We start from the raw sequence: 26,186 nt of genomic DNA on the forward strand, positions 1-26,186 counted from the left end.
CCCCGTTTACACTGCTCATTAAATCCCGATTAAGGGCTCTCTTCATTTGATTTTATAAAGAGAAAACAGATGATAGTGCCATTAAATCTGGATTTAATGAGCATTCTAAAACGTGGTTTTTTCGATATTTTATCCACTAGTAGTCGGCTTCGACTTTTTTACGAATAATCGATTATAAGAAAATCGTATTTTGGATCCATTCGGTTACTTTGTCTTGTCACCGCTAGTGGTTAATTTTTTTTACTCTATTATTCATTCACTGCTGCACTCTCGTTAACGAACATATAATTAGTAAGAAAACAACAGGAGGATTTATATCCCGTTTAATAATATAATATTAACATTATTGTGCGCGTACAAGAGTAGTCAAAAAGAAAAGATTTTGTAGGGAATTGTGCGTTAACCATGAAACAAGCAAAATTTGGCCTTTGTGCCATAGTGGCTCTCGTAGCTGTGTTTGGTAAGTTTGGCAAATTAAATTATTTGTTTATTACTAATGCCTCAATACCACTGCAAGTAAGCTATCGCTTGCCAATAGAAATAACCACTTAATATTTCCATTGTCCGATTGTTTGCCCTATGTGTTTGTGTTGGAGGCTAGCTACAAATCTGCGTATTTAACATTGTGCTTCAAATTGGTTAAATTTCTTTGTTGTGTTGTTTTTTTTACTTCTTTCTAGGTTTGGGTGTAACCAATGCCTCTCCCGTACACCAACAGTTGGTGGGAGCAAAAAAATGCACCTGGGGACCCTCATACTGGTGCAGTAACTTGGTGTAAGTTCTTAACAATAGCTTAAACAAATTTTAGTGCATTTTTGTCTTCATTGTGTGAATGTATTTCTATGTGCGAATAGACCAAAGATAACAACAACAATCAAAAAAACAAAAAGTTCAAAAATTGCGTTGTCATTTGTTGCAAAGCCGCAGCAACGACTAACCGGCCATTGTTTGCACAAACTTAAGAAAAAAATCAACACAATTAGCAAGTTCTTTCCTCTCCTGTGCCCTATAGCTTTTGTAGTCCATGAAAAAGAATTAAAAATAGCTATGCGAGTCGATAACTTTTTCTAAACAAATTCACCAAAATTGCAGCTTTGTCGCAGGCTATTAAGGAGGCAGAGAATAATACTGTTCGAAAAATTTAAATATTCATTGATTGCCTTTTCCATTCGGGACTTGCTGGCTGACTGACATATGTATGTGTGTATGTTTGTTTGTACACTGTTGTTTTCAATCGAATGAAAACAAAAATATGATAAGAAATGTGCGCCAATTACATTTTTGTTATTCTATATTTTTGTACGTTATATATGCTTTTGCGAATCAGAAATCTAGATTTCATATATAAGCAGAGTGATAAGCCCTAAGACACGTCTATACTTTGTTTATAGGATAGTTGTAAAATAGCACTTCATAAAATAAGTTATAAACTTAATATTTTTCAACGCATCTCTGGCACCGTTTCAGCCCAAATTTACTACTGCTATATTCAAAAGAATTAACTTACAGTGGTATTTATCATGTCCTTCGTCTTATCAAGATTAACCTTTAATTTATGTCATACTAACTTATGTGTACAATCTCCTCGTACTACTTGTAAGGTATCATATATCTTATAATTCGAGGGCTAAGCATGGTTATTGTTATTCAGACTCTAGAAATTCTGCAACTTGGTTAAGATATGTTATGAGTAATTTGGTTGAAAGTTGAGTAAAATTTATGCGGTCCCAGGTTACATGGCCTCTAAGAGCAGCATTCAACCGATAGTCTCCTTATTGTCGTTAGACCTACCTGATTCACTACTTGATCTAACGTGGTCGATGCCTATTCACGATATGGTGATTTTAATGAATGTTCAAAAACAGCCCAGATCATGCTATGCTCCTTATGGGTCCCATGAAAACTAAGTGACAAGCTGTCGTTTCGAAAGCCTTTGATATATCAACCGCCAGGACAACCAAAAGGAACATATTAATCTAAATGCAGTAGTATGCACCAATGCTTTTTTTATAAATTAAAAATATCAATCCCATGGCAGCCGGTTCTACGTTGACCAGTGTACAACACACTGCTACAACAACATAAATTAAAAATTAGTATTTGCGTTCTTGTTTGTAGACTATAACAAATATAAAGTGTAAATAATTTCATTTTGAAAAAACAAAATGATTTTGAGTATTTTCTACAAAACCTTTTTAATGTACATTTGTGTATGTGCTTTTCTATCATTTACTGCAAAATCGCAGACCAGAAAAGAAATTAGCACAAATGAAATTAATGACATTCTCCGATAACCTCTTTGTTGATTCCGTAACAATAGGACCGGCCACCCGTAAATATATCGACATATTTTTCGTCATACATTTCTGTATTGTAGATTGAAATCACGTTTTATACCAAATGACATGTTCTAAAGGAAACTTTCTACGGAATGCATTTTCAAAAAAAAAAAAAAAAATTTATGAGGGTAGATGAATAAACTGACACTGATGACTGTGCATTTACTCGCTTCATTTATTTTTCTTAATTTTCGTTTAATTTAATTATTACATATGTTCATATGGGTGTATATTTGTTATTTACTTTTGATGACTAAGGCCGTGTTGTTTTGCTTGCTATGTATGAGTTTCATTGTATAGGGGAGGTTTGTTATTTGGAGTATTATTTGATACTTATGTATCGGAAGCAATTTGTAAAGGGTGATTTTTTAGCTAATAGCTTTTTGGCAACACTGGTTTAAACAGCTCATGTACCTTTCATGTTTTGTTCATCATCTTACAAACGAACAACGCTTGCAAATTATTGTTAAGAAAGTTCATCGCGCGCCACACAACACGCGTAACAATGTACTTATTTGTACGAGTTCAGTGAACATTTTATTTCACGTTTGGGACCGGTCAATTGGCCGCCTAGATCGTGCGATTTAACGACCGGCACGGGATAGCTGTGAGTACCACACAAGCTGGAACATTGAGGTTCGATATGTGTGGTATTCATTGCTGTCATGAGAAGCTTACCGGGCGCGTCCACAGGTTACGGATAGTGGAATGCTCCATTCGCAGTAGCTGTTACTGCAGTCACGAACAATCAGCGGTGTCGAGTGGAGAGTCTCAGTGAGAGGTCGCGTGGCACCGGCTCTTGCACAAATACTGAGTGCCTACGATGCTCGATATAACAAGGCGAGTTATTGGCGCATTTAAATAACCAATGGCCAACCTGTTCCTACGGCGATCGGTCCTTTGGACCGGAACGAGCTTGCTCACCTGCAGGCGCTTGACGAGGATCGCCACCTCCACATGAAAATGTTACAACAACAACAAAAACTTTTTTGTGGAGCTATGTTAAAGCTCATGTCTACACAGACAAGCCCGCTTCAATTGACGCATTGGAAAAAAATATTGAAATGACTTTTTCATGAGATACCGGTCGAAATGTTGGAAAGGGTATGCCAAAATTGGACTAAGCGTATGGGCCATTTGAGGCGCAGTCACGCCCAACATTTGCATGAAATAATAACCAAAAATTAATTATATGGACCATACTATCGATTCAAACAAAGATGTCATGCATTTCTCTGAATTTTATGCTTTTTCTTTGAAATAATTTCCTATAGCTATTAAAAAATTACCCTTTATATTCATTTTTGGATTTCTCAGAAAAGCATTCCGGGAAAAAATTAACTACGTGTAAAACACAGTCTACGCAAATTGGAGGCCTATTTATTTCAGCATTATGCATTGAAAGTCTTACGGATAACAGTCTGCTTTATTTTAGGGTTTGAGTTGGGGTCTAACTGGTTTTTTGATAATAACATTGATCCAGAATTCTTTAAGCTTCGCAGGTCCAAAAATTTTTATGTGCGTCGTGGTCTAAAACCCACCCGGTTAATAAACTATATAATTTGAAGGAAACTGCCGTATATATCCTTAAATTTCATACTTGTAGAAAGAAAAATTGAAAAATACAGCAAAATACAACATCCCCTCCAACCACTTCCCTCCTCCAGTATGTTTTTTAATAAGAAAAATTACCTCAAATAAAACAACTTCTTTACTAAGACAGTTTCTTCTGCTGGAGTTGGGAAAAGGCACGTGCCAAGCTATATGGAAAAGCATTTTTCATCCCACAAGTACAAATTATTTGTATTTACTATTGGATTTATTATTTTAGGGTTGGAACGCAAGTTTTGTCCACTTTTTTTTAAAAAAATACTATTTCTTTTAATGTTGGGCACAAAATATTTTGCAAAAAAAAAATAACGATCGCACCCGGGTGAGTTTTGGGTACGACTTATAAAAATCGAAAAATATTAAAAAAAATATATATGTTAGGGAAATCAATGTTAGCGTTTCGATTTTATTTTCTTGTAGAGAAAACAAATTTAGACACTGTTCAAAGCGATTTTTGATTTGATAAAATTATGCTGAGTTATTGATGTTTAAACATCGAAGATCCCAACCGGGTGGATTTGGGCTTGCTAATGTTAATCTTATACCACGCGAGTGGGGAGCTAATGTCTCTAATAGGTGCATCTCATTGTAGCAGTGTTTAAAATTCAACTCACGGGGTGTAGGCAAGGCCAAGGGAGGCGTTGCTCTCTCAAACAGATGGCGTGCACCTTACAGCGGAATGCGTTTTAGGCTGTACTCTGTACTCTACAGGGAATGTGTTTTAAGCTGTACTGTGTTCCTCAACAAGAGGACCCGTCGGAAAACTCAAAATTTCTTGACCAAAAGGTAATTCTTAAATTAACAACCAGGGATTAAATTAACAACCAGGGATTGTAGCACTTTTAACTAAATAGTTGTTGTTGTTTTAGCAGTGTTGTACACTGAGGCGGCAGCCCTTGCCGATGAAGGAATCCATCGGGTCAATCCGGTACGCACAACCTGCTGCCATGGCATTGCCGCTAAATTGTGGTGAGAACCTAGGTTTTTGTTTGTAATTCGGTTGCATAAAAACCGGATACACGTTTTACTTAATTCTCGGGCATACTATCCAGTTTATTGCACATCAGACCGTATATTTGCTTCTTCAATTCTGGCCCAAAATCGCCTGTAATTTTTTTTTTCTAAAAATTTTCATAGTTGTGAATGTTAGTTGACTCCATCTAATGTAAGCATGTATATTCTGCCTAATAACTTACCGTAGGCAAACGAAGTGCTGTGATTTTAAGCGCCCATGATGCCCCCCGTCACTTCTTTGGGATCAGACCTCCTCCCCATAATTCTCACCATCGACTGACCACCCAACTTTATAACCTCTGAGCGCCGGACGTTTATCTATCAGAACAATCCCATGGCAGCCGGTTGTACGTACCGGATTGACCCGATGAATTCCTTCATCGGCAAGGGCTGCCGCCTCAGTGAACCACACACTGCTACTACAACAACAACAACAATCTATCAGAAAAAGGCCAACTGGGTCGGCTACAGAAAGTACACCAATCGCCGCTTCAGTGAACTGACAACCTTAACGAATGTGCTAGATGCGGAGGAGAAATTTCGAGACATCATTAACGCAGAAGCCGCTTGCTTTATACCAGCCGGAGGAATACCCCAAGTGTGGCCCAATATCACGGCTCAGGCAGTAGTACTCTCGGATTAGCGTAATGGAATTCGTTGTAAGGATCCCACTAACCCCAGAATCAGCGAACTAAAACTGGAAATAAACAGGGTAGTCAACGAACATAAGCGGAATTTGTTGCTGGAACACTTGGAGTAATGTATCTTAGGTACCGGTTTAGGCAAGCTGTTGTCTACTGTTAAGTCACTCTCGAACCTCAGTAGACGGGATGACAGGACCTCAGTCACCTTTTGACTTAACTGTGACTGATCCGAAGATATGCGCCAGGTTGTTCAACCATCAATTTATTGTTCATCCCGAGGGTGACAGGGCTTGGGGAAAGACATTCGTCGTATCCGTTGTCTCAGAGCCGAGGGGTAGCCATCACAATTTACCATGGGCGATGTTACGCATCTCATCCGTGGTGCCAAATCATTCAAGGAGTTGGGCCCCGACACAATCTCTACACTGATGCTGAAGAATCTGGGTCTACCTGGAGTTGAGAACCTTACAACTGTCCTCAACCTGTCTTTGAACACTCTTATAGTTCCCGATATCTGGAAGATGGGCAGAGTGAACTCGCTATTGAAGCCAGGAAAGAACCCGAGTTTGGGAGAGTCGTACAGATGGGGTGAATAGCTACCGGGTGAATGTAATCCTTGGCCCTAGTGGAAGCGACCGGGTGAATGTGGTCCATTGCACCTGAAGAAATTGGCCTCCCCGGCAAACCAGAGTAATTCTGGCAGAATTACGATCCGGAATATGTAGCCGCCTCAATTCCTAAAGAGCAAGGATTAAGGATGTATGTCCCGATTGTGAACAGGGACCACGCGATACTACACGTCAACTTTGAAATTGCCCAGCCAGACCCACTCGTCTCAGACCCAGATCCCTCTGTACGCATCCCATCTTAGTCGCATAGTTCCTGGATCTGGATCAAGTAGACGAAAGATAGAATACAACAACACTGCTACAACATCGCTTAAAGCACTATTCCTGACAAAGAATTTTAGAATTTCCATTCGCAGGGCATCAGCATGGATTTCGAAGACTGCATAGTACAACAACTGCTTTGCATGCCATCACCAGGTCATGTGATAGGACGTTTCTCGTGGCACTGGACCTATCGAAGACATTCGACACGTTCAGCCATGCCACACTATTTGAGGAAATCGCAAACAGGTCCCTCCATCAAGGTCTGAAACGTTGGGTCGCGAATTATCTGTGTGGTCGCCAGTCATTGTGCGATAGGTTGAACGTCTATCTCAACGAGCTTGCCTCATATATCGCCGCAAAAGAACTGAAGATATCTGCCACCAAATCTTCAGACACATTGTTCACAACAAATACGCGTAAGGTGAATACTGAGCTGAATGTGATGGTCGATGGAGAAATGATTCCGACCGTCAAGTGTCCCAAAATATTTGGCGTCACATTTGACAGCTTTCACACATTCTCCCCACATGCCACAGCAATTTGCGATAAGGTCAAAAATAGAAACTCAAGTCGCATGCCGGCAGCAATTGGAGAGCTTACAAAGAAACCTTGTTGACCACGTAGAAAGAAATTGGACGGTCTGTTGTAAGTAATGCATCGCCAGTGTGGTCTCCTCAGCTCTGTGATACGCAGTGGAATAATATGCAGATCAGTCATAATGCCGCCCTTCGAACTTGTGGATCACCTCCATCAGGAGACAAAGACCCTACCCATGCGAAGACATAACTACATGCCGTCTAAGCAAAACCTTCTGAGCTGTTATCGCAGAGAGCATACAAATCGTCATCCTTTGGATAGGTATCCACCGCCCAGAAGCCTTAAAGTAGATCTAAAGCGTGAGGTTCAGCTATCCCGAAACGGGACCTGTAATGACGAATACAATGAGTAAGTCTTTTGTTCTAGCCAACGACAACGAAGAGATAGACCACATGAATTTCGTTCCCCAGAAATCGGTTCTTTGCATTAGAACGACATTGCTCCCCAAAAAACGTTATCGCCCTGCAATAATGTGTCTACAACAATAGCCACTTCAAGTTCAGATTAAGACACAAAATTTTGAAGCGTTTACAGCCCCCAAATTGTGACCATCAGCCATCCGTTGCCCTTTGGGTCTTATCTCAAGAATAAGCATAAATGATGCTAGAGACATGTCCATAGATTTTAATTTCTTAGGAATGTGATAGATATTTTCTGGTCTAGCATGCTCGTCAGCTCTACAATTTCTCTGTACAGAAAAGAAACAACTTTCCTTTAAACGGACTAAAGCCGTCAGGATACGCACCACTTTTAACCTTACAGCGTGAAATTCAATATAGAACACCGACACAGGATAACTATGAGCTCCACTAAAGCTGGAACTTTGAGCTCAAGCTGTTCGTTGTTCATCGATATCACGAGAAACTTAGGTGTGGTTACCGGGCGCAATTTGTTTGAAAATTTTATTACGATAATCATAGGTTTCCAATTCTTTCATTATTGTTTTCTGTAGCCGTGGTCAATTAATTTTCTATAATCAATAATAAATCCTTTGTTCTGGTGATATTCATTCAAGATAATTTTGGCAAATGTAGTCTCCAATTTCAGGGTCATTGAAAAATACTTTCTTTGTTGACTGCTCTCAAATAAAAGTTTAACATCACTTTCAAACGCGTCTCAAGAGGCAATGCAGTTTTTTGCGATAAGAATTTTTATTGTTATTTTTTGTTTTTGTCATAGTAAATAGTATATAGAATTTCTTTCACTTGACCGGCATTTTAATTATCTTCAAAAGAAAACAAAACGAAATGTTCAAAACAAACGTCCATAGTCGACACAGTTGCTCAACAAAGGGAAGTGATTACAAAAAAATGATACATTGGCAAATTCTAGAATACAGGCAAAGTCCATGGAGTAATTTGAGACGTACTTAACCAAGGAGTGATGACTATGCACGTCATACGTGTATAAGCCGAAAGAAGCTATTAATGCGGATTAAATAAAAGTAGGAGGAATCAGATTCAAAACCATTTAATAATGTTTTGTTGTTGTTGAACATTTGCCTACCATATTGTGTTTTGTACAATACTCCAAAAGTGAACATCCAATTGTTTTTTATGGTTAACAAAACATAAGATTAGATGTTACACATATGAATGATGTATATGAAGATGTTTTGTTGTGAATATAACATTATGTTTTTTTGATAAATATTCCTATTTATCACAAAGTGAACGTGTTATTTCCTTTCAAATTGCTAATCTTTGCCCCCAGTTCTGTTCTGTTGAATGTTTTGATTTCAAATTCTGCGCTGACCAGCATTAAAGATTGGTTGTTGTTGTTGCATCAGTGTGTTGTACACTGAGGCGGCAGCCCTTGCCGACGAAGGACTTCATCGGGTCAATCCGGTACGTACAACCGGCAGCCATGGGATTGAAAGATTGGTATGCGCTTTTATCGTCGTTGCTTTTTATGCACTCGCTGTAAAAAAATTTAGTAAGCTGAGTTTTGTGATTCATGCTTATCATTTAAATGCAATGTTAAACACTTAGAATTTACAATCGTACGAATTAAATTTCAAATGAAATCATTTCCATGGAATTACTTTATTTAGGTTTTGTTATAAATGATCCGATCCACTCAGTGGTATATAATCTGATTAATATGACCAACGCTTCACTTCAATATTTTGTTAAATACCTCTACATATAAAAATCCTTCGTTTTACTATTAGGAAGGATTTTTATAGTAAAACGAAGGAAGAAGTCTTTTGAAGGCCAACACGGTGGTACACGCAAACCGGGAAGACCAAAAGCCCAATGGAAAGATCAAGTTGTGGGAGACACTTCGAAACTTGGTGTCAGAGATTTTAGAATGAGCGCAGAAGATCGAGGCGCTTGGAACGCTATTCTACGTTCGGCTAGTGGAAGAAATATTCTGTCATAGCCAATTAAAGTAAAGTATATATTAAATCCTTCAACATATAGATTGATTAAATAAGCGTTTAGAAGATGAGGCTTTTCAACTCCAATAAACTAAAAATCAAATTTTCAGGTGGATACAATTGCAAATAGTAGGTTCATAACGATAGGAGGTCACCGTAGCTCAAAGGTTAGCATGTCCACCTATGACGCTATGAACGCCTGGGTTCGAATCCTGGCGAGATCATCAGAAAAAAAATGTTCAGCGGTGGTTTTCCCCTCCTAATGCTGGCAACATTTGTGAGCTACTATGCCATGTAAAACCTCTCTCCGAAGAGGTGTCGCACTGCGGCAAGCCGTCCGGACTCTGCTATAAAAAGGAGCCCCTTATCATTGAGCTTAAACTTGAATCAGACTGCACTCATTGATATGTGAGAAGTTTGCTCCTGTTCCTTAGTGGAATGTTCAGGGGCAAAATTTGTAGGTTCATAACGATTACAAGAATAGACCTAAGTCTAGTTTTTTCCTTCTTCTGTAAAGTAGAGAACAGATTGAAACCATTCGCTTTTGACTTGCCTTCATTCAAAAATAGCAAATAATGTTGTTGCTCTCAAATGCACCTATTGATTTGATGAGTGCTTCTTTATGCTTTTTTTTTTAATGCCGTTGCACCACAAGCATTAAAATGAAAGCGGACATACTAAAAATTGAAGATGATTCGCTCAGTATTCGTTGACATTTTAGTGTAGTGTAGTGCGAAACATGGAGTTAGAAATTTTAGATAAAATTAAAACCGTACCCCAACAACATTTCTCAAAATCGATAGTGGACCGCTCGGGACAATATGGAACTCAAATGAGAGGTACTTAAGAGTAGAGTACGAATATCGTATTGAAAATTAGGTTCAACAATCTAGAGGGCCGGCCCAAGCCCAAAACCGTCTCAAAAATGCATTTTGGGCCATTTTTAATGACAAATTTGTACTCTACTCCCAAGCACCTTTCATTGGTGTCCCATATTGTCCCGATCGGTCGAATTCTATTATTGGGCGGAGGTTTTGTTGTAAGGAGGTGGTGACAGTTACAAGAAAATCGGTTCAATCGTTTTTTAGTCTATACGGAACAAACAAATTTACAAACCCGCTCGCAAATTAATTTTATTACATTGGCCTATATGTTCGTTTGGGGTTTCTTTTGGGTGCATGGCCGCTCCCCAGGCACTTGAGTCCATAATTCTTTTGACATTCTCTTCCCCAGTACCTTTCCCCGTTCTATGGTGGTGAGCACAATAGAAATTAACTAAGTATTTAAGAATACATATTCCCTTTGAAGGCTAAGGGTGATTTTTTAAGAGCTATAGAAAAGTTTTTCAACAAAAAACACATGAAATTCAAAAAAGTACATGAAATCTTTATTTGAATCGATAGTGCGGTCCATATAATTTAATGTTTGAAAATTATTTAATACAAATGTTGACCGTGACCGCGGCTCAAATGGTCCGACCGCTTAGTCCAATTTTGGCATGCTCTATCCAATTTCGGCCGGTATCACACTAATAAATGCTTCAATTTTGTCATCCAATTCGTCCATTGAAGCGGTCTTATCGCATTCGCATTATCTTTGAAGAAGTACGATCCAATGATGCCACCAGCCCATAAACTGCACTAAACTGTGACTTTTTCTGGATGAATTGGTAGCTCTTGCATTACTTCTGATTGATTTTCTCTCCAAAATTGACAATTCTACTTATTTATGTGCCCATTGGGCCAAAAATAAACTTCGTCGTATAGGGGAAGAAACGCGCGATGAACTTTCTTAACAGTGCCCGCATTTTGATTATAAAATTCAATAATTTGCAAGCGTTGTTCATTTGTAAGACGATTCATGGTTAAACTATAGACCAAACTGAAGATGTTTGGCAGTGAAACAAAACACGAAACGTGCGTGAGCTGTTTTAACCAGTGTTGCCAAAAACGCTTTATTCAATATAATTGAATAAATAATGGTGTGAAATAATTCACAATATAAATAAATAAATAATGGTGTGAAATAATTCACATCATTCGCTGCATATTCGTGCCTTAGCGAGTGTTAGGTGAGAAGAACAAAACACATGCAATCCAATGCACAGCTTTCGTCATATTCTCCTTCTATGAATAGTCTTGAATGCTCTTTTGAAATGATGTGTGGTTGTTGTTGCAGTTGTAACCACATTTTCATGTGGATGTGGCGATCTTCGTCAAACTCGTACCGGTCCAAAAGGACCGATCGCCGCAGTAACAGGGTGGCGATTGTTTATTTAAAGGCGCCAATAACCCGCCTCTCAAGATAACGATTAACACCATATAGATCAGAGCTCAAAGTTCCGGTCTGTGTGGTGATTTTGAAGAAATATTTTTCCTCCGCATGATCTTTTCTACGAACAAAAAGCGTCTTAAATGGATCAACTGGCAACCCACTACTGTTGGTTGATTTATTTTTATTCCCACCACCGAAGTGGATATATTCATTTTATCATTCCGTTTGCAACACACCGAAATTGTGATTTTTTTTTTTTTTTGTTTCTAACTCTGACCAGGTATACTGCCCTTCTATTTCTGATCATGCACGGATTTTCTTATGACTTAAGTATAACTTTGAATGTCAACCTGAGTTAATTGAGCACCGTGACTGTAGTAAAGTCAATTGGAATGGTTTATTCTCCTTTTGAATGTTTTTGACCCATATTCGATCATTGATGCTATTGGCGCTGGTGCTAAATGCTCCATGATTTCTTCACTATTTGATAAATTATTTACTTTTGAATACATGAGCGTAGTGACTAGTGGATGGAGTCTATAGAGATAACGTTGGCGAGGTCTTTAAGGGATTTGTCCCATAATAAGTTTTTATCGCATAGATCGGAGGAAAGTCAAAATCAGTAATTCGGAGAGTTAGGAGATATCATTATTCCAAATTGTTATGAAGGATGGCATGTGAAAGGTGCTTAAGAACGCTGGTCATGTTGGTGATGATTTGGTTTGTGGTGAGTTGGATTCCAACCGCATGAACCAGTTGTTTGTTGACAGTTACAGTTCATTAATAGTATTTTGACCGCATTAATAGTATTTTGATGTCTTTATCATTACCTCTTGCTTGGAAAAAAAATCGGGTTATACCAAATCCCAAATCTGGACATGTGAATGATATTGAAGATTAAAGGTCAATTTCAATACTTCCCGCTATTTCGAAATTAGTAGAACATATAATGAAGGATCAAATTTTACTATATCCGCTGCTTCATATTGATGATATACAAAATGCTTTTCGTCAAGGACTTAATACCACCCATTTGTTATTGAAATCGACAGATTGCATACGGGAGATTGTTGATAATGGACGACTTATCGTAATGGTCTCGCTTGATGTATCTAAAGCATTCAATTCTATAAACCTTGTGGTCCCCATGAGAAATGAGGAGACAGCCCGTCGCAGTTCGGAGGGCGGCATTCTGACAGATCTGAATATTATTCCACTGCGTGTCACAAAGTTGACGAGACCACACTGGCGCTGCATGACTTACAACAAACCGGCCAATTGCTTTGTACGTGGCCAACAAGGTTTCTTTGTCTGCACCCCAAGTGCTGCCAGCAAGTGACTTGTGGACCTTGTTTCTACTTTTGACTTTATCGCAGATTGCTGTGGCATGTTGAGAGAATGTGTAAGAGCTGTCAAATGTGACGCCATGTATTTTGGGACATTTAATGGTCGGAATCATTTCTCCATCGACTATACTGAATACTGAGCTGACTGTGATAGTCAGCTCAGTATTCATCTCACGCGTATTTGTAGTGAACAATGTGGCTGAAGATTTGGTGGCAGATATCTTCAGATTTCTCGCAGCGAAATATGAGGCCAGTTCGTTGAGGTAGATGTTCAACCTATCGCAGATGTCATCAATGGGTGGGGGGCCTGATGCCATGATCGTACAATCATCCGCATATGATACGATCTCTATGCCGTCTGGAGGGGGCGGAATGGAGGATAGGTAGAGGTTAAGCAGTGCCGGTGAATCACACCACCTTGAGAACTCCCTGTTTCACTCTACGATACTTCGACTTCTTATCCCTAAATTCCACAAGTGACTGGCGACCACACAGATAATTCGCGACCCAGCGTTTCAAGCCTGGCTGGAGGTACGTGTTGGCGATGTCCTCGAATAATTTCGCATGGCTGACCGCGTCGAATGCCTTCGATAGGTACGGTGACACGAGGACCGTCCTATCACATGGCCTGGGCTGATTGAAGCCACGATAAATGTGTACGGTGATGGCATGCAAAGCTGTTGTTGATGCTCGGCGAATGGAAATCGGTGCCTAAGTTACATTGCTCCAAGTGTTCCAGCCACAAATTCCGCTTATGTTCGTTGACTACCCTGTTTATGTTTCAGATTCAGCTCTCTGATTCTGGGGTTAGTGGGGTCCATACCACGAATCCCATCAAGCTTGTCTGCGAGTACCACTGCTTGCGCCGGGAAATTTGCCGCACTTGGGGTATTCGACCGGCAGGTATAAAGCGAGCGGCTGCTGTGTTAATGATATAATGATATCTCGGAATTTCCTCTCGGCCACTAGCACATCAGAGGGGGTGGCAGTTCACTGAAGCGGCGATTGGTATACTCTCTGAAGCCAGCCCAATTGGCCTTCTTATGATTGATAAATGTCCGGCGCTCAGAGGTTATGAAGTCGGGTGGTTGTAGGCTTTATAGGCTTCATATTAAAAGAATGGTTTGTAGAAAGAAAATGAAAATATACATTTATATTCTTGATTGTCAAAAAAATCTAAAACGACATACCGTCCGTCCGTCTGCCTGCCCATCTGTCTGTTGAAATCTCGCAACAGTCTTAAATTTTAACAGATTCGCTTTTTTTCGTTCATTGGCATTGTAAGTTCAAAGATAAGCTTTATCAGACTTTAACTGGTCTGGTCTTGATCGATCTGTATTTGGATATAGCTCCTATATACACCGATCGGAAAATATTAAAATATAACCTCATATAGATCGATCTCCCTATTGAAGGTTTTTCACCCATAAAGGATGCGTTTATTGCCATATTTATTTGTAGACCCCTACATATCTTTTCAGAATATGGTGCGGAATGGACCATAGTACATATAGTCCAATATATCGATTTATGGTCCTAATTCCATTATAGACCCATTTACTGCTCCCATTTTGCTGATATTTGAAACAGCGTCCCCACCGTAGCGCAGAGCTTAGCACGTCCGTCTCTTACGCTAAACGCCACGGTTCGAATCCTGGCGACAAAAAGAGATGAAATTTTCAGCGGTGTTATCCCCTCCAAATGCTGACGACATTTGTGAGGTATAATGCTATATAAAAAAAGGACCATGATTTGCGGATCTGCACCTGGAATGTCCGGATGTATTAGAGAAGTACAAGGCAGATATAACCGCCTTACGGGAAGTGCGATGGGCTGGGAATGGCGCCACTACAACACCAAACGGTGACGAACTATACTATAGCTGCCATAACACGAGGCATGAATTTGGCTGCGGATTTGTGGTTAGTCGAAGACTGAAACACCTAGTCTCCAGCTTTACTCCGGTGGATGAGAGGCTAGCCACAATCCGCATAAAAGCCAAATTCTTCAACATCAGCCTTATTTGTGCCCATGCCCCGACGGAAGACAAAGACGAGCAGACCAAGGATATTTTCTACGAGCGCCTAGAGAGAGAATATGACCGCTGCCCCGCCCATGATATTAAAATCGTTCTGGGAGATTTAAATGCGAAAATAGGGAAGGAAGACATATTTGGTCCAACAGTCGGAAAGTTTAGCTTCCACGAGATAACGTCCAGTAATGGGTTGAGGCTGATAGATTTCGCCGCGGCAAAAAACATGGTAGTTAGTAGCACCAGATTTCAACATAAAAATATTCACAAAGCCACATGGCTGTCACCCGAACAAAACACGAGAAACCAAATTGATCACGTTGTGACAGATGGAAGGCATTCATCCAGATGTGCGATCGATCCGTGGAGCGAATATAGATTCGGATCATTACCTTGTTGCAGCAAAGGTTCGCACCCGAACAAACTATTGCCCATTCCATGGAAAATGCCGCGAAATCCGTACTTGGGTATCGAAAGCCTCCTCCAAAAAACCCATGGTACGACCAAGAGTGTCGAGATGCTACTGAAGCCAAGAATGCGGCATATAGAGCAACCCTGCAATCAGTAGCAACGAGCCAGATGAAGGAGAGGTATCGGGAGAAAAGGAGAGAGGAGAAACGTCTATTCCGCAGAAAGAAAAAGGAAATGGAAAGACGTGAGTGCGAGCGAATTGAGATGTACAGGAGTCAGAATGAAGTCCGGAAATTCTACCAAAGAATTAAACACCAAACCGATGGCTTTGGTGCAGGCACATCCTCCTGCAGAGACAAAGAAGGAAATCTGGTAACTGACACAGACAACATGCTGGGGATATAGAAAGAACATTTTACCCAACTGCTAGTGTCTGATGTTGGCGGCGAAGAGGATACCGCAGAACCAATCCCTGATGATGGTATAGAATGTTTACCTCCTAGTCAGAATGAGGTCCAAGTACCAGTAACCCGTCTAAAGAACAACAAGGCAGCAGGAGCCGACGAGTTACCCGCTGAACTATTTAAGACCGGAGGCGACACGCTGATAAGGCGTATGCATCAGCTTATCTGCGCAATCTGGCTAGAAGAACGCATACCCGATGATTGGAATCTCAGCATACTATGTCCCGTACACAAGAAAGGAGACAAGACGGAATGTGCCAACTACAGAGGAATAAGTCTCCTCCCCATCGCATACAAGATACTCTCGAGCGTACTGTGTGAAAAATTAAAGCCTAAAGTCAATGAGATAATTGGGCCCTATCAATGCGGCTTTAGACCAGGTAAATCCACCCTAGACCAGATATTCACACTGCGCCAAATCCTGGAAAAGACCCGAGAAGGACAAATCAACACCTACCACCTCTTTGTTGACTACAAAGCCGCCTTTGATACTCCTTTACGTTCAAAGGTATTTTAAGCCATGTCTGAGTTTGGTATCCCTGCAAAATTAATAAGACTTTGCAGGATGACACTTGCTGATACGCGTTCCTCAGTAAGAATAGGACAGAATCTCTCCGAACCATTTAATACCAAACGAGGTTTCAGACAAGGAGACAGCCTCTCGTGCGATCTCTTTAATATCCTGCTGGAGAAGTTATACGAGATGCAGAAGTGAATAGATATGGCACACTAATCACAAGAGAGCACATGCTACTCGCCTATGCCGACGATATCGATATCATAGGTTGGTCACCTGAAGTAGTAACTGCAGCCTTTGAAAGAGTCGAAAGAGAGTGAAAATGGGTCTGGCAGTAAATGGAGATAAGACGAAATGGATGGTTTCCACTCCCAAAAACCCTTGTACCGAGCAGATAAAGAACATGGAGAAAGTTGGGAACCACAACTTTGAGATAGTCAGTAAATTTATCTACCTCGGCACCGCAGTAACCGAAACGAATGACACCAGTTTTGAAACAAGGCCACCTCTCGACAGACGAAGACTACACTTTAAAAGACACTGATACTACCCGTGCTGTTATATGGTTCTGAAGCATGGGTACTTGTGAAAGCAGATGAGGCAGTGCTTGGAGTATTTGAGAGAAAGATTCTTCGTAAAATATATGGACCAGTCTGCGTTAACGGAGAATATAGGTGACGTATGAACCACGAGCTGTATGAGCTGTATGGCGACGATAGCATAGTTACACGCATCAAAATACAATGGCTGCGTTGGCTAGGTCATGTTGTCAGAATGGATGAAGAAGCTCCAGCAAAGAAGTCTTTTGAAGGCAAACACGGTGGTACACGCAAACCGGGAAGACCAAAAGCCCGATGGAAAGATCAAGTTGTGGAAGACACCTCGAAACTTGGTGTCAGAGATTTTAGAATGAGCGCAGAAGATCGAGGCGCTTGGAACGCTATTCTACGTTCGGCTAGTGAAAGAAATATTCTGTCATAGCCAATTAAAGTAAAATAAGTAAAGTAATGCTATATAAAAACTTCTGCCGGAAGAGGTGTCGAACTGCGGTACGCCATTCCGACTCGGCTATAAAAAGTAGGTCCCCTATTAGCGAGCATAAATCGAATGTTTTTCTTACTAAATGATCCCTCGACGTGCGTACCGAGTGTGGTCCAAGTCGGACCATATTTCGATATAAAGTGTGTTCGTACACTCAAGAATTTTTACAAATTTGCACAAATTGTTACAGGAAGTCGACCGCGTACTTTATTTATCAGCAGAAGTGGTGCGTATCTAAGTTTGGACCGCACAAGCTTTTTAACTTTACTGAAAATCATTTGGTGTATGTATATATAAGAGTTTCCATAAATTTCTATAATATTAGATGACGTTTTGTAATAATGTTCTATGTACATCTAGGGAGTTTTAGATAACGATCGACTATGAAAATTTCACTATTTTTAGATTGCCTTTTAAAAAAGCAATTAAAATTTTCACAATTTGCTTAAATTTCCGTAGTACTGCTGCTGAATAGCTTATACTGAAAATAGAATTAATCTTAAGGGTTGTTTTGAGGGCACAGACATTTGTTTATAGACGAAAGTCTCTTTGATGACAAAGCCTCACAAAGTGTAACCACAAAACATGGGTTTATCTTATCGTACACTGCAATACACTGGGTTCGTAGCATTACGCGTCAGGTCTACGCTTATCACTTGTATATGAACTAAAGTGTTACTCTCTTCTTTGTTGTTTTGTTGCTATTTTTAAGGCATTATTTATAATGGTACATTTACCTTCTTTGTTTATTTCTAGGAATGCTAAAGGTTGCAAGGCTGTTCGCCATTGCATTCAAACCGTATGGGAAAGCCATAATGTACCAGAGGACAATGATTCCATTTGCAAAATTTGCAAGGACATGGTTACCCAGGCTCGCGATCAATTGCGGAGCAATGAAACAATGGAGGAATTGAAAGAAGTCTTTGAGGGTTCATGCAACTTGATTCCCATCAAAGTTGTGAAAAAGGAATGTTGCAAGTTGGCCGACGATTTTATTCCAGAATTGGTTGAAGCTTTGTCATCGCAAATGAATCCTGATGTAAGTAATTGATGATTGAAATCTTCCCATGGGATGAGTCAAGAATATATAAGCATTTTTTCGTTTCACTAACAACAAACCCAAATGGTTGTTTAAATTTTTTGAGTATTATTCTATGTTTAATTGCATGATGTAGCGAAGTGTAAAATTAGTGGCCAAATTGCTATGTTTTTAAAATACGGTATATAGATTTTTTGCTTATACTATTGCGTAATGCAATATTCGTTTACATCTGTCCAAAACTTAACATGAATAATTGCGAATTTTTTGTTCAAATCAGTACAACTGGTCGGTTGAACTGGAATCATAAAAGTTTATTTTCAAAAAGTTGAATTGTTAATTAATTGTCTTAATTGTATGAACCGATTTCATTCTTCAATACTAAATATTTCTAATATTAATATCTAAATATGTTCCCATCTGTTTTGAAAATATATTTTGTCATTTTACGAAATGTATATCTCATCTTAAAAAATAAATAAAACATTGCTCTAACACCAATCCTTGCTATCCCTTCCAAACAACAGCAAGTCTGCTCTGTTGCTGGTCTCTGTAACAATGCCGAAATCGACAAACTGCTAACGAAATATTATAGCGGCGCCTTGGATGGTACTTTGCGCGAAAGCGAAGAAGACAAGAGCACGGAAGAGGTTAAAGCTGTTGCTGTCCAGCCAGCAAAGAAGGCTTCGTTGACTTGTGGCAATTGCTTCAGTGTGGCCACAATGATGTCAAATAAATTCCAAACGAGCAATCGCGATGACATTTTGGAAAATATTCTACACATGTGTGGTGGAATGTCCTCATTCTCGGATGCTTGTGCTAACATCGTTTTGACCTACTTCAATGATATATATGACCACATTAAGGGAAACCTTCAACCTGCCGGAATTTGCCACCTTTCTGGAGTATGCGCAGCCAGATATCACCAGCATCCTGAAGATCCCAAGGAAGAAGAACCCATCGATTTAATGGCCCCTGGCAATGATGACATTCCATGTGAATTGTGTCAACAATTGGTGCATCATTTACGCGATTTATTGGTGGCCAATACTACCGAGGCCGAATTCAAACAAGTCATGGAAGGTCTTTGCAATCAAACTAAGAATTTCAAGAGCGAATGTATATCTCTAGTTGACCAGTACTACCATACCATCTACACGACACTTGTCAATGATTTAGACGCCAACGGGGCTTGTTTCCTAATCGGAGTGTGCCCCAAGGGTGCCGATTACTTGTACAAAGGTGATATTATGCCATTGTTGCCTGTTTTGCCACCAGCTGAAATTAAAGTAACTATTCGCAAGAAGTTGGGTGCTCATGAGCCCAAATTCACCCAAGAAGACCTTCAAGCCATGGCTTTGCCCATTGATCATTTGATGGGCGCCGCCAATCCCTTACTTCTTGTCGAGGGTGGAGAGTTGTGCACCATTTGCGAGTACATGCTGCACTTCATTCAGGAGACTCTGGCCACACCAGCTACCGAAGACGAAATTAAAAGAACCGTGGAGAGCATTTGCAACAAGTTGCCCAAGAGCGTTAATGACAAGTGTTCGAAATTTGTAGACGAATATGGCGACGCTGTTGTGGCATTGCTTATTCAAGGCCTTAATCCCGCGGACATTTGTCCCAAAATGCAAATGTGCCCAAAACACCAAGAAAATCACAATGACATGGAAGTATTCTCTCCAAAAACAAACGACGAACAAGACAAGCCCACGTGTCCCTTGTGTTTGTTTGCCGTCGAACAGGCACAAGAGAAAATCAAGAATGACAAGTCCAAGGTAGGATGTTGAAAATGATGAAACAAAAAAATATACATGTGTTTATTATAATGTATTTTGTTTTATATAGAAAAACATCAAAGACGTCTTGGATCACTTGTGCACACATTTGCCACAAAAATTGCAAGCAGAATGTGTTGATTTCGTTGAAACCTATTCATCGGAATTAATTGACATGCTAATATCGGATTTCAAGCCTCAGGAAATATGTGTTTCATTGAAATTATGTCCCAAATCCAACAACTATTTGGAAGAAATGGGCCTAAGTGCCGAAGATGATAGCAGCAGCCAGGAATTTGATAACGATCTATGTATGCTCATCTCTATGTGCAGTTGAACATTTCTAATTATTGCATTTACACTTTAGCCTTCAACGAAGTCGTTCCCAGTGAGGAACTTCCTGTAGAAATTGTCTTCCAACATCACTCCGAAGGCGTAACACCCAATTGTTTGTTGTGTGAGGAAATGATAAAATTAGCCGAGAAGCGTATCAACAAGAAAACAACTAAGGTAAGATTTTTAGATGGCATGTTTGCTCATTAGTAATTTAAGTAATGTTATATACAGCAATAATTCTTACATAAAAAAAATGTTTAGACTCAGTTTCAGAAAACTGTCTTGGGTTCCTGTAGAAAAATATGGAGGTAGCTTCAATGTATGTTTGCGCTCTTCACGAAAGAAAAGTTTCAGAATTTTGGACTACAAATGCCCACCACTTTGACGTTAAATAATTATAAAACGTTGAAAGAGTTTTCCAACCCGATTCAAATTTCCACTAGTGCCTTTTGATATACAATCGTGCGTGATTAAAACAAAAAATTAAATTTTTCTGTTGTTTTTTATATCTTGTGGAATATCAATGACGCATACACCTCTAGTTGAAATTTTTAGCCCCAAGGACAAAATTTAACTCAATTTTCCTTAAACACAAAATTTCAGTGAAATTTAATTTAATAAAATTGTATAAGCATTTTTATATCTCGTGAGGCTGTGCGAACGTGAGTCACCATGACAAATTCGCGCGTGATTAAATTTTTGTCTCTTTTGTCTCAGTCACGGACAATCAACGGTATCGAGCGGGGTGTCTCAGTGAGAGGTCGGGTGGCACCGGCTCTTGCACAAATACTAAGTGTCTACGATGCTCGATATGACAAGGCGAGTTATATGCGCCTTTAAATAACCAATGGCCACACAGTTCCTGCGGCGATCGGTCCTTTGGACCGGAACGAGCTTGCTCACCTGCAGGAGCTTGACGAGGATCCCCACCTCCACATGAAAATGTGGTTACAACTACAAATTGATGAGTAGGTTACGCTTCTCAAGCGTTGATTGCAGAATTGAACAAGGCGCAATTGCCTTCAGATGACAAATATTAAACAAATACATGAGTTGCTTAAAATCCTTAAATTTAGAGACTACTACGAGCAGTGCTGTCAGTTCTTTTTCGTAAAAAAGTAGTCAAATCTGAAGGAAAAAATCGTTAAATTTTCTCTGAAAAACGTCCTAAAATCGTCACACTTAAAATTCGATTTTTTAATGTAAATTTCGCAAATTTTCGTAGAAAGAAAACATCTGGAACCTCAAATAATAAGAGCTGCTCGTTTTTTTTTCTATTCAGATACAAAATTTCAACTTAAATTTCTTTAAACAAAGTATCATTGAAATCTTCACCAGAAGCAAGATTTTAATAAAATTTTCCCCAAAGACAATATTGAACTCAATTTTCCTTAAACACAAAATTTGAGTGAAATCTTTAATAAAATTGTATAAGCATTTCTCTGAGGATAAAATCTTATTAAAATGTTGACTAAAGAGAAATTTTCAGAATGCAAAGCTAATAAATCTCTTAAAATTTAATATTATTGAAATTTGGATTTTTTGTCTAGTTTGCGCTCTTTTTGATTTTTTTTTTCCAAAAAAAAAAATTTCACGCCAAAACGTAAAGTAATTTTAGGCAAAAATCGTCAAGCGTCAAATTTTGGTCAAAAATCTTCAAAATGGCGTTGTCACGCTAGCAGCCCTGACTGCGAGCTTATTTCTAAACATTCTGGATTCTCATCCGATACATGTCAGAAGAAACATCAGGACATCCAACAACAGTTCACCGATTTACTCACAAACAGTACTTGTAAGAGTCACTGTGGCCTGACTGAAATTCGGTAGACTTAACTCAATTAACACAATTAATTATCTATTTGTATAGCCAGCAAAAAGTCTTGTCTAACAGAATTTATATGTACTGCTTCGAAAGAGGTGGCCAGATTTCGTTGCTCACATTTTTAGGTTATGCCACACGAAAATAACATGCAGGTGTGATAGGGAAAATGATGAATCGTATGTAAATTGACAAATTTTGACAAACATTTTCAATTACATGTGAATACAAAAAGTGGCATGTCATAAGACATTTACATGCCGTGTAATAGCGCTTTAAGTAGTGCGTAAGAGTGCATGAGTAAGTCACCATGACAAATTAAATTTTTGTCTCTTGAGTGAGCACGATTATGCGTGGGCGTGATTGGAATATTACTTACCGCTGCTGTCGGATGTATGTACGGTATGTCGGATGTATATACGACTTAGGATCTTTCCAGGCCAAGGACTGTTCTCACCGTTCACCAAATCTGTTGCTACAATATTATGGTGTCACGCCAACAATGTTTATAAATGTCAAAATGGTTTTGAATGACGTCGTCTGAAGGTTCTTAAGCTAGCTGATGGCAGTAGCGTTCCAAAATGAGCAAATTTGGTGATCGAACATACATGTAGACACATGTCACGTTTTAAACCGCACCCGAAATACAAGAATTGAAGATTGAATTTGAATTGACAACAGAATTGGAGAAAATGGTTTGGCAAACGATTTGCCAAATGTCGATGACTTTTTCCAGGAACTAGAAGTGTCTTATTGTATTTGATACAGGCTGGTCCGGTGTTCTTCGCAACACCTTTTGACATAGTCCAAATTTGAAAATTATTTATATTCATTTTTAACTCTCAAAATATGTTGATTAGAATATCATATTAGAATACCACATGTCCGTTTTGGGCATAATTTTGGGGTGAGGTGACTTCCCGGGAATTAACCCAATTTTTTTTTGTAATTTTCGTATTCTACTCTCAAATACCTTTCGTTTATATTTCATCTTGTACCTTGTCCATTTGGTGGATTTTTGGGTGTAGCGACCCTCCTGGGAATAGATTTCAAAACTTTTAGATAAGTTTTGGATTTTACTCTCAAGTACCTTTTGTTTGAATCCCCAAATCTTCGTTTGGGGAAGATTTTTGGGGTGGGACGGCCGCCCCCTGGAACTTGAACCCACATTTTTAGATAAGTTTTGTATTCTACTTCCAATTACCTTTCATTTGATGCCCATTTTGCCCCAATCGGTAAACGTGTTGTTTTTGGGCGGTTTTGTTTAGGCGTAAACGACAGTGTTTGGTACAGTATTCTTAGCATGCCAAATATTTTTCCAATGGTCGCTGTTATATGATCAGTCCATGTCAATGACTGATTGATTTTTAGATTTTTCAACAAACTGAATGTTTTGGTTACCATTAGATATGCGGTTATCCGTAGCTAAATTCTGGCGGAGATTTGTAATTAACAAACAGTTTGCCTTTTTTGGAGTTTATATGAAGGCTGTTTGTAACAGCCCGGTTAGAATTAATGTGCAAATCTTCATTAATCTTTGAATATCCTTGACCTACGTCAGAATTAGGAAAGCTCAGATGGCTGTACATCATTAGAATATATCAATACTATAAATAGCGCCAGACTAAGAATAATTTATTTTTAACTTTTTGTTGCCAGCTTGCGGTGGAAACCATTTCCAAGGTAAACAAGTTGCCCTTGTCATGGACCACACGAAGCAAATCCATCCATAAAGCATGTAGATGAATATAATAATAAATCATTAAAAGTTTAAACAGACGACAGCATTACAACATTTATCTATCTCAAGAATATATTTGTCAGGAAGTACATTTTTGCTCCTTTCAGGATGATATCAAAAGGGCTTTGGAACATTCCTGCGATAAGATGCGCACCAATTTCCGTGCAAAATGCCACAGATATGTGGACAAATACGGTGACCAAATAGCCGAGCTCTTACTTAAGGAAATGGACCCGAAATTGATTTGTACTGAGTTGGGCCTGTGTCTCTTCAGCGAACAAGAAGATTGTGAGTACAGTAACGAGTTATTTTTAGAGTTATCGCACAAAAAATGATTCCCTGTTTTCTTTGATTTGCAGTGGAAATTGACGAAGCCTTGAAATACGATGTCATTGCGATGCCCACAGAAAATGTGGTTTTGGGCAAAAGTGACCGTTACAGCGGTCTAGATACATCATTGAGGGTGCAAGAACCACCAACATGTGTTATGTGTGAATTCATTATGACCAAATTGGAAAACGATTTGAAGGACAAACACGAGCAGGAACAAATCAAAGCAGCCATTGAAAATGTTTGCAATCACATGCCCAAAACGGTTACCAAAACCTGCGATAATTTTGTAGAGAAATACGCAGACGCCATCCTTTCCATGCTTGGATCGGTGCCGCCCAAGGAAGTATGCCAGCGTATGTTACTATGTTTCGATGGCTTGAGTGTGGTTTCGGGTAAGGCAGTTGCTATTTTCAAAAGTCTTCAGGCACAATGTTTTTCCATTTTGTACTTACAGACGAAGTCATAGAGTGCGGCGTTTGCCACGGAGCCACCTCATCACTATTGCCTTATTTCAGAATGGTAAATACGGAGCACGATAATATAGATGCCACCGAAATGACTGAAGTGGCTTGTGAGGCAGTACCAGCCAAATATTATAGCATCGTAAGTTCTTATGGCTGCCTTTCTGATTCTTGTCATTATCAAGTCATTTTCCCTTCTCCTCCCACTTTAGTGTTCTGAATTGGTTGAGGTTTACGGCAAGAGTATCATGCATTTGTCAGAGAGCATAGTGATTGACGAGTCTAGCGTTTGCTCCCAAATTGGCAAATGTTTTAATCACGAGAAGTCTTCCCTAGCCTTTGCCAGAATTTCAGGTAAAATAACATCCCAAATAAAAAGCAACACCTATTAAATATTCAATCCTGTATTTGAATTAATTTGTGTTTTGTTTTCAGGCTAAAACTTCAGTAACTGTTGCAGATGCATGTTTATGGAGAACTTAAAGTTATAGCAAAAATTGGTGATTAAAAGGCGGGTGAATTCTTAATTGTATTGTGATGCATTCTTTTCTTTTGTATATTGTCGTTTAAAACCCAACAAAAAACTATTAAAACATATGTCTAAAACTATAGAATTCATTGCGAAAAACAAAATATAAATATCGAAAAAAAGAACGAAATTTTCAGTTTCAACCATTGCTAACTATCACACAGACATGTATTTCTTATTGCGCATATTCATATCTGCACTTCTCATCATTTAATTATTTTTCTCTAACGTTTATAAAATATTAGTTGGCTAATTCTATTTTATATTAGTTTGTAAAGACTTTGTCAAAAGAATGAAATAAAGTAAATATAATATTAAAGTTTTTGCTGCAGATATATTTTTGCTCAGATATATTCACGGAATGAAAACTCTTAATTGCCAAGTAATTTTGCTGGTAAGCCAGCGCAAAGCACTAACATAGTTATCCCGGCACGGCATAACTGGTCGGAGTCTCAATTTCCATAGGTTGGAAATTTAAGCTCCAATCTATGAAAACCACATAGATCACAAGAAGCTTAGTAAGAAGCGGATAGTGGAGTAGTTGCAACTGCAGTCAGCGGTATGGAATAGAGAGTCTCAGT

General features: G+C 39.1%; 1 protein-coding gene across 2 annotated transcripts; it reads left to right on the plus strand.

Moving 5' to 3' along the window:
* The first annotated feature begins 333 nt into the window (after nt 1-333).
* Nucleotides 334-25,924, plus strand: LOC106096079 (uncharacterized). Of its 2 annotated transcripts, XM_013263628.2 has the most exons (12): nt 334-460; nt 681-774; nt 18,323-18,605; nt 19,133-20,386; nt 20,457-20,697; nt 20,754-20,896; nt 24,201-24,224; nt 24,390-24,570; nt 24,642-25,007; nt 25,070-25,218; nt 25,289-25,430; nt 25,512-25,924. In XM_013263628.2, exons 1-12 carry the CDS (start codon nt 406-408, stop codon nt 25,514-25,516), a joined length of 2,937 nt encoding a protein of 978 aa, XP_013119082.2. In that variant the 5' UTR covers nt 334-405; the 3' UTR covers nt 25,517-25,924. The 2 variants fall into 2 exon arrangements, with proteins under 2 accessions (XP_013119082.2, XP_013119083.2); XM_013263629.2 differs by lacking the exon at nt 24,201-24,224.
* Nucleotides 25,925-26,186: the final 262 nt, after the last annotated feature.

This window comes from Stomoxys calcitrans, chromosome 2 (genome assembly GCF_963082655.1).
Source record: "Stomoxys calcitrans chromosome 2, idStoCalc2.1, whole genome shotgun sequence".
Lineage (NCBI taxonomy): Eukaryota > Metazoa > Arthropoda > Insecta > Diptera > Muscidae > Stomoxys > Stomoxys calcitrans.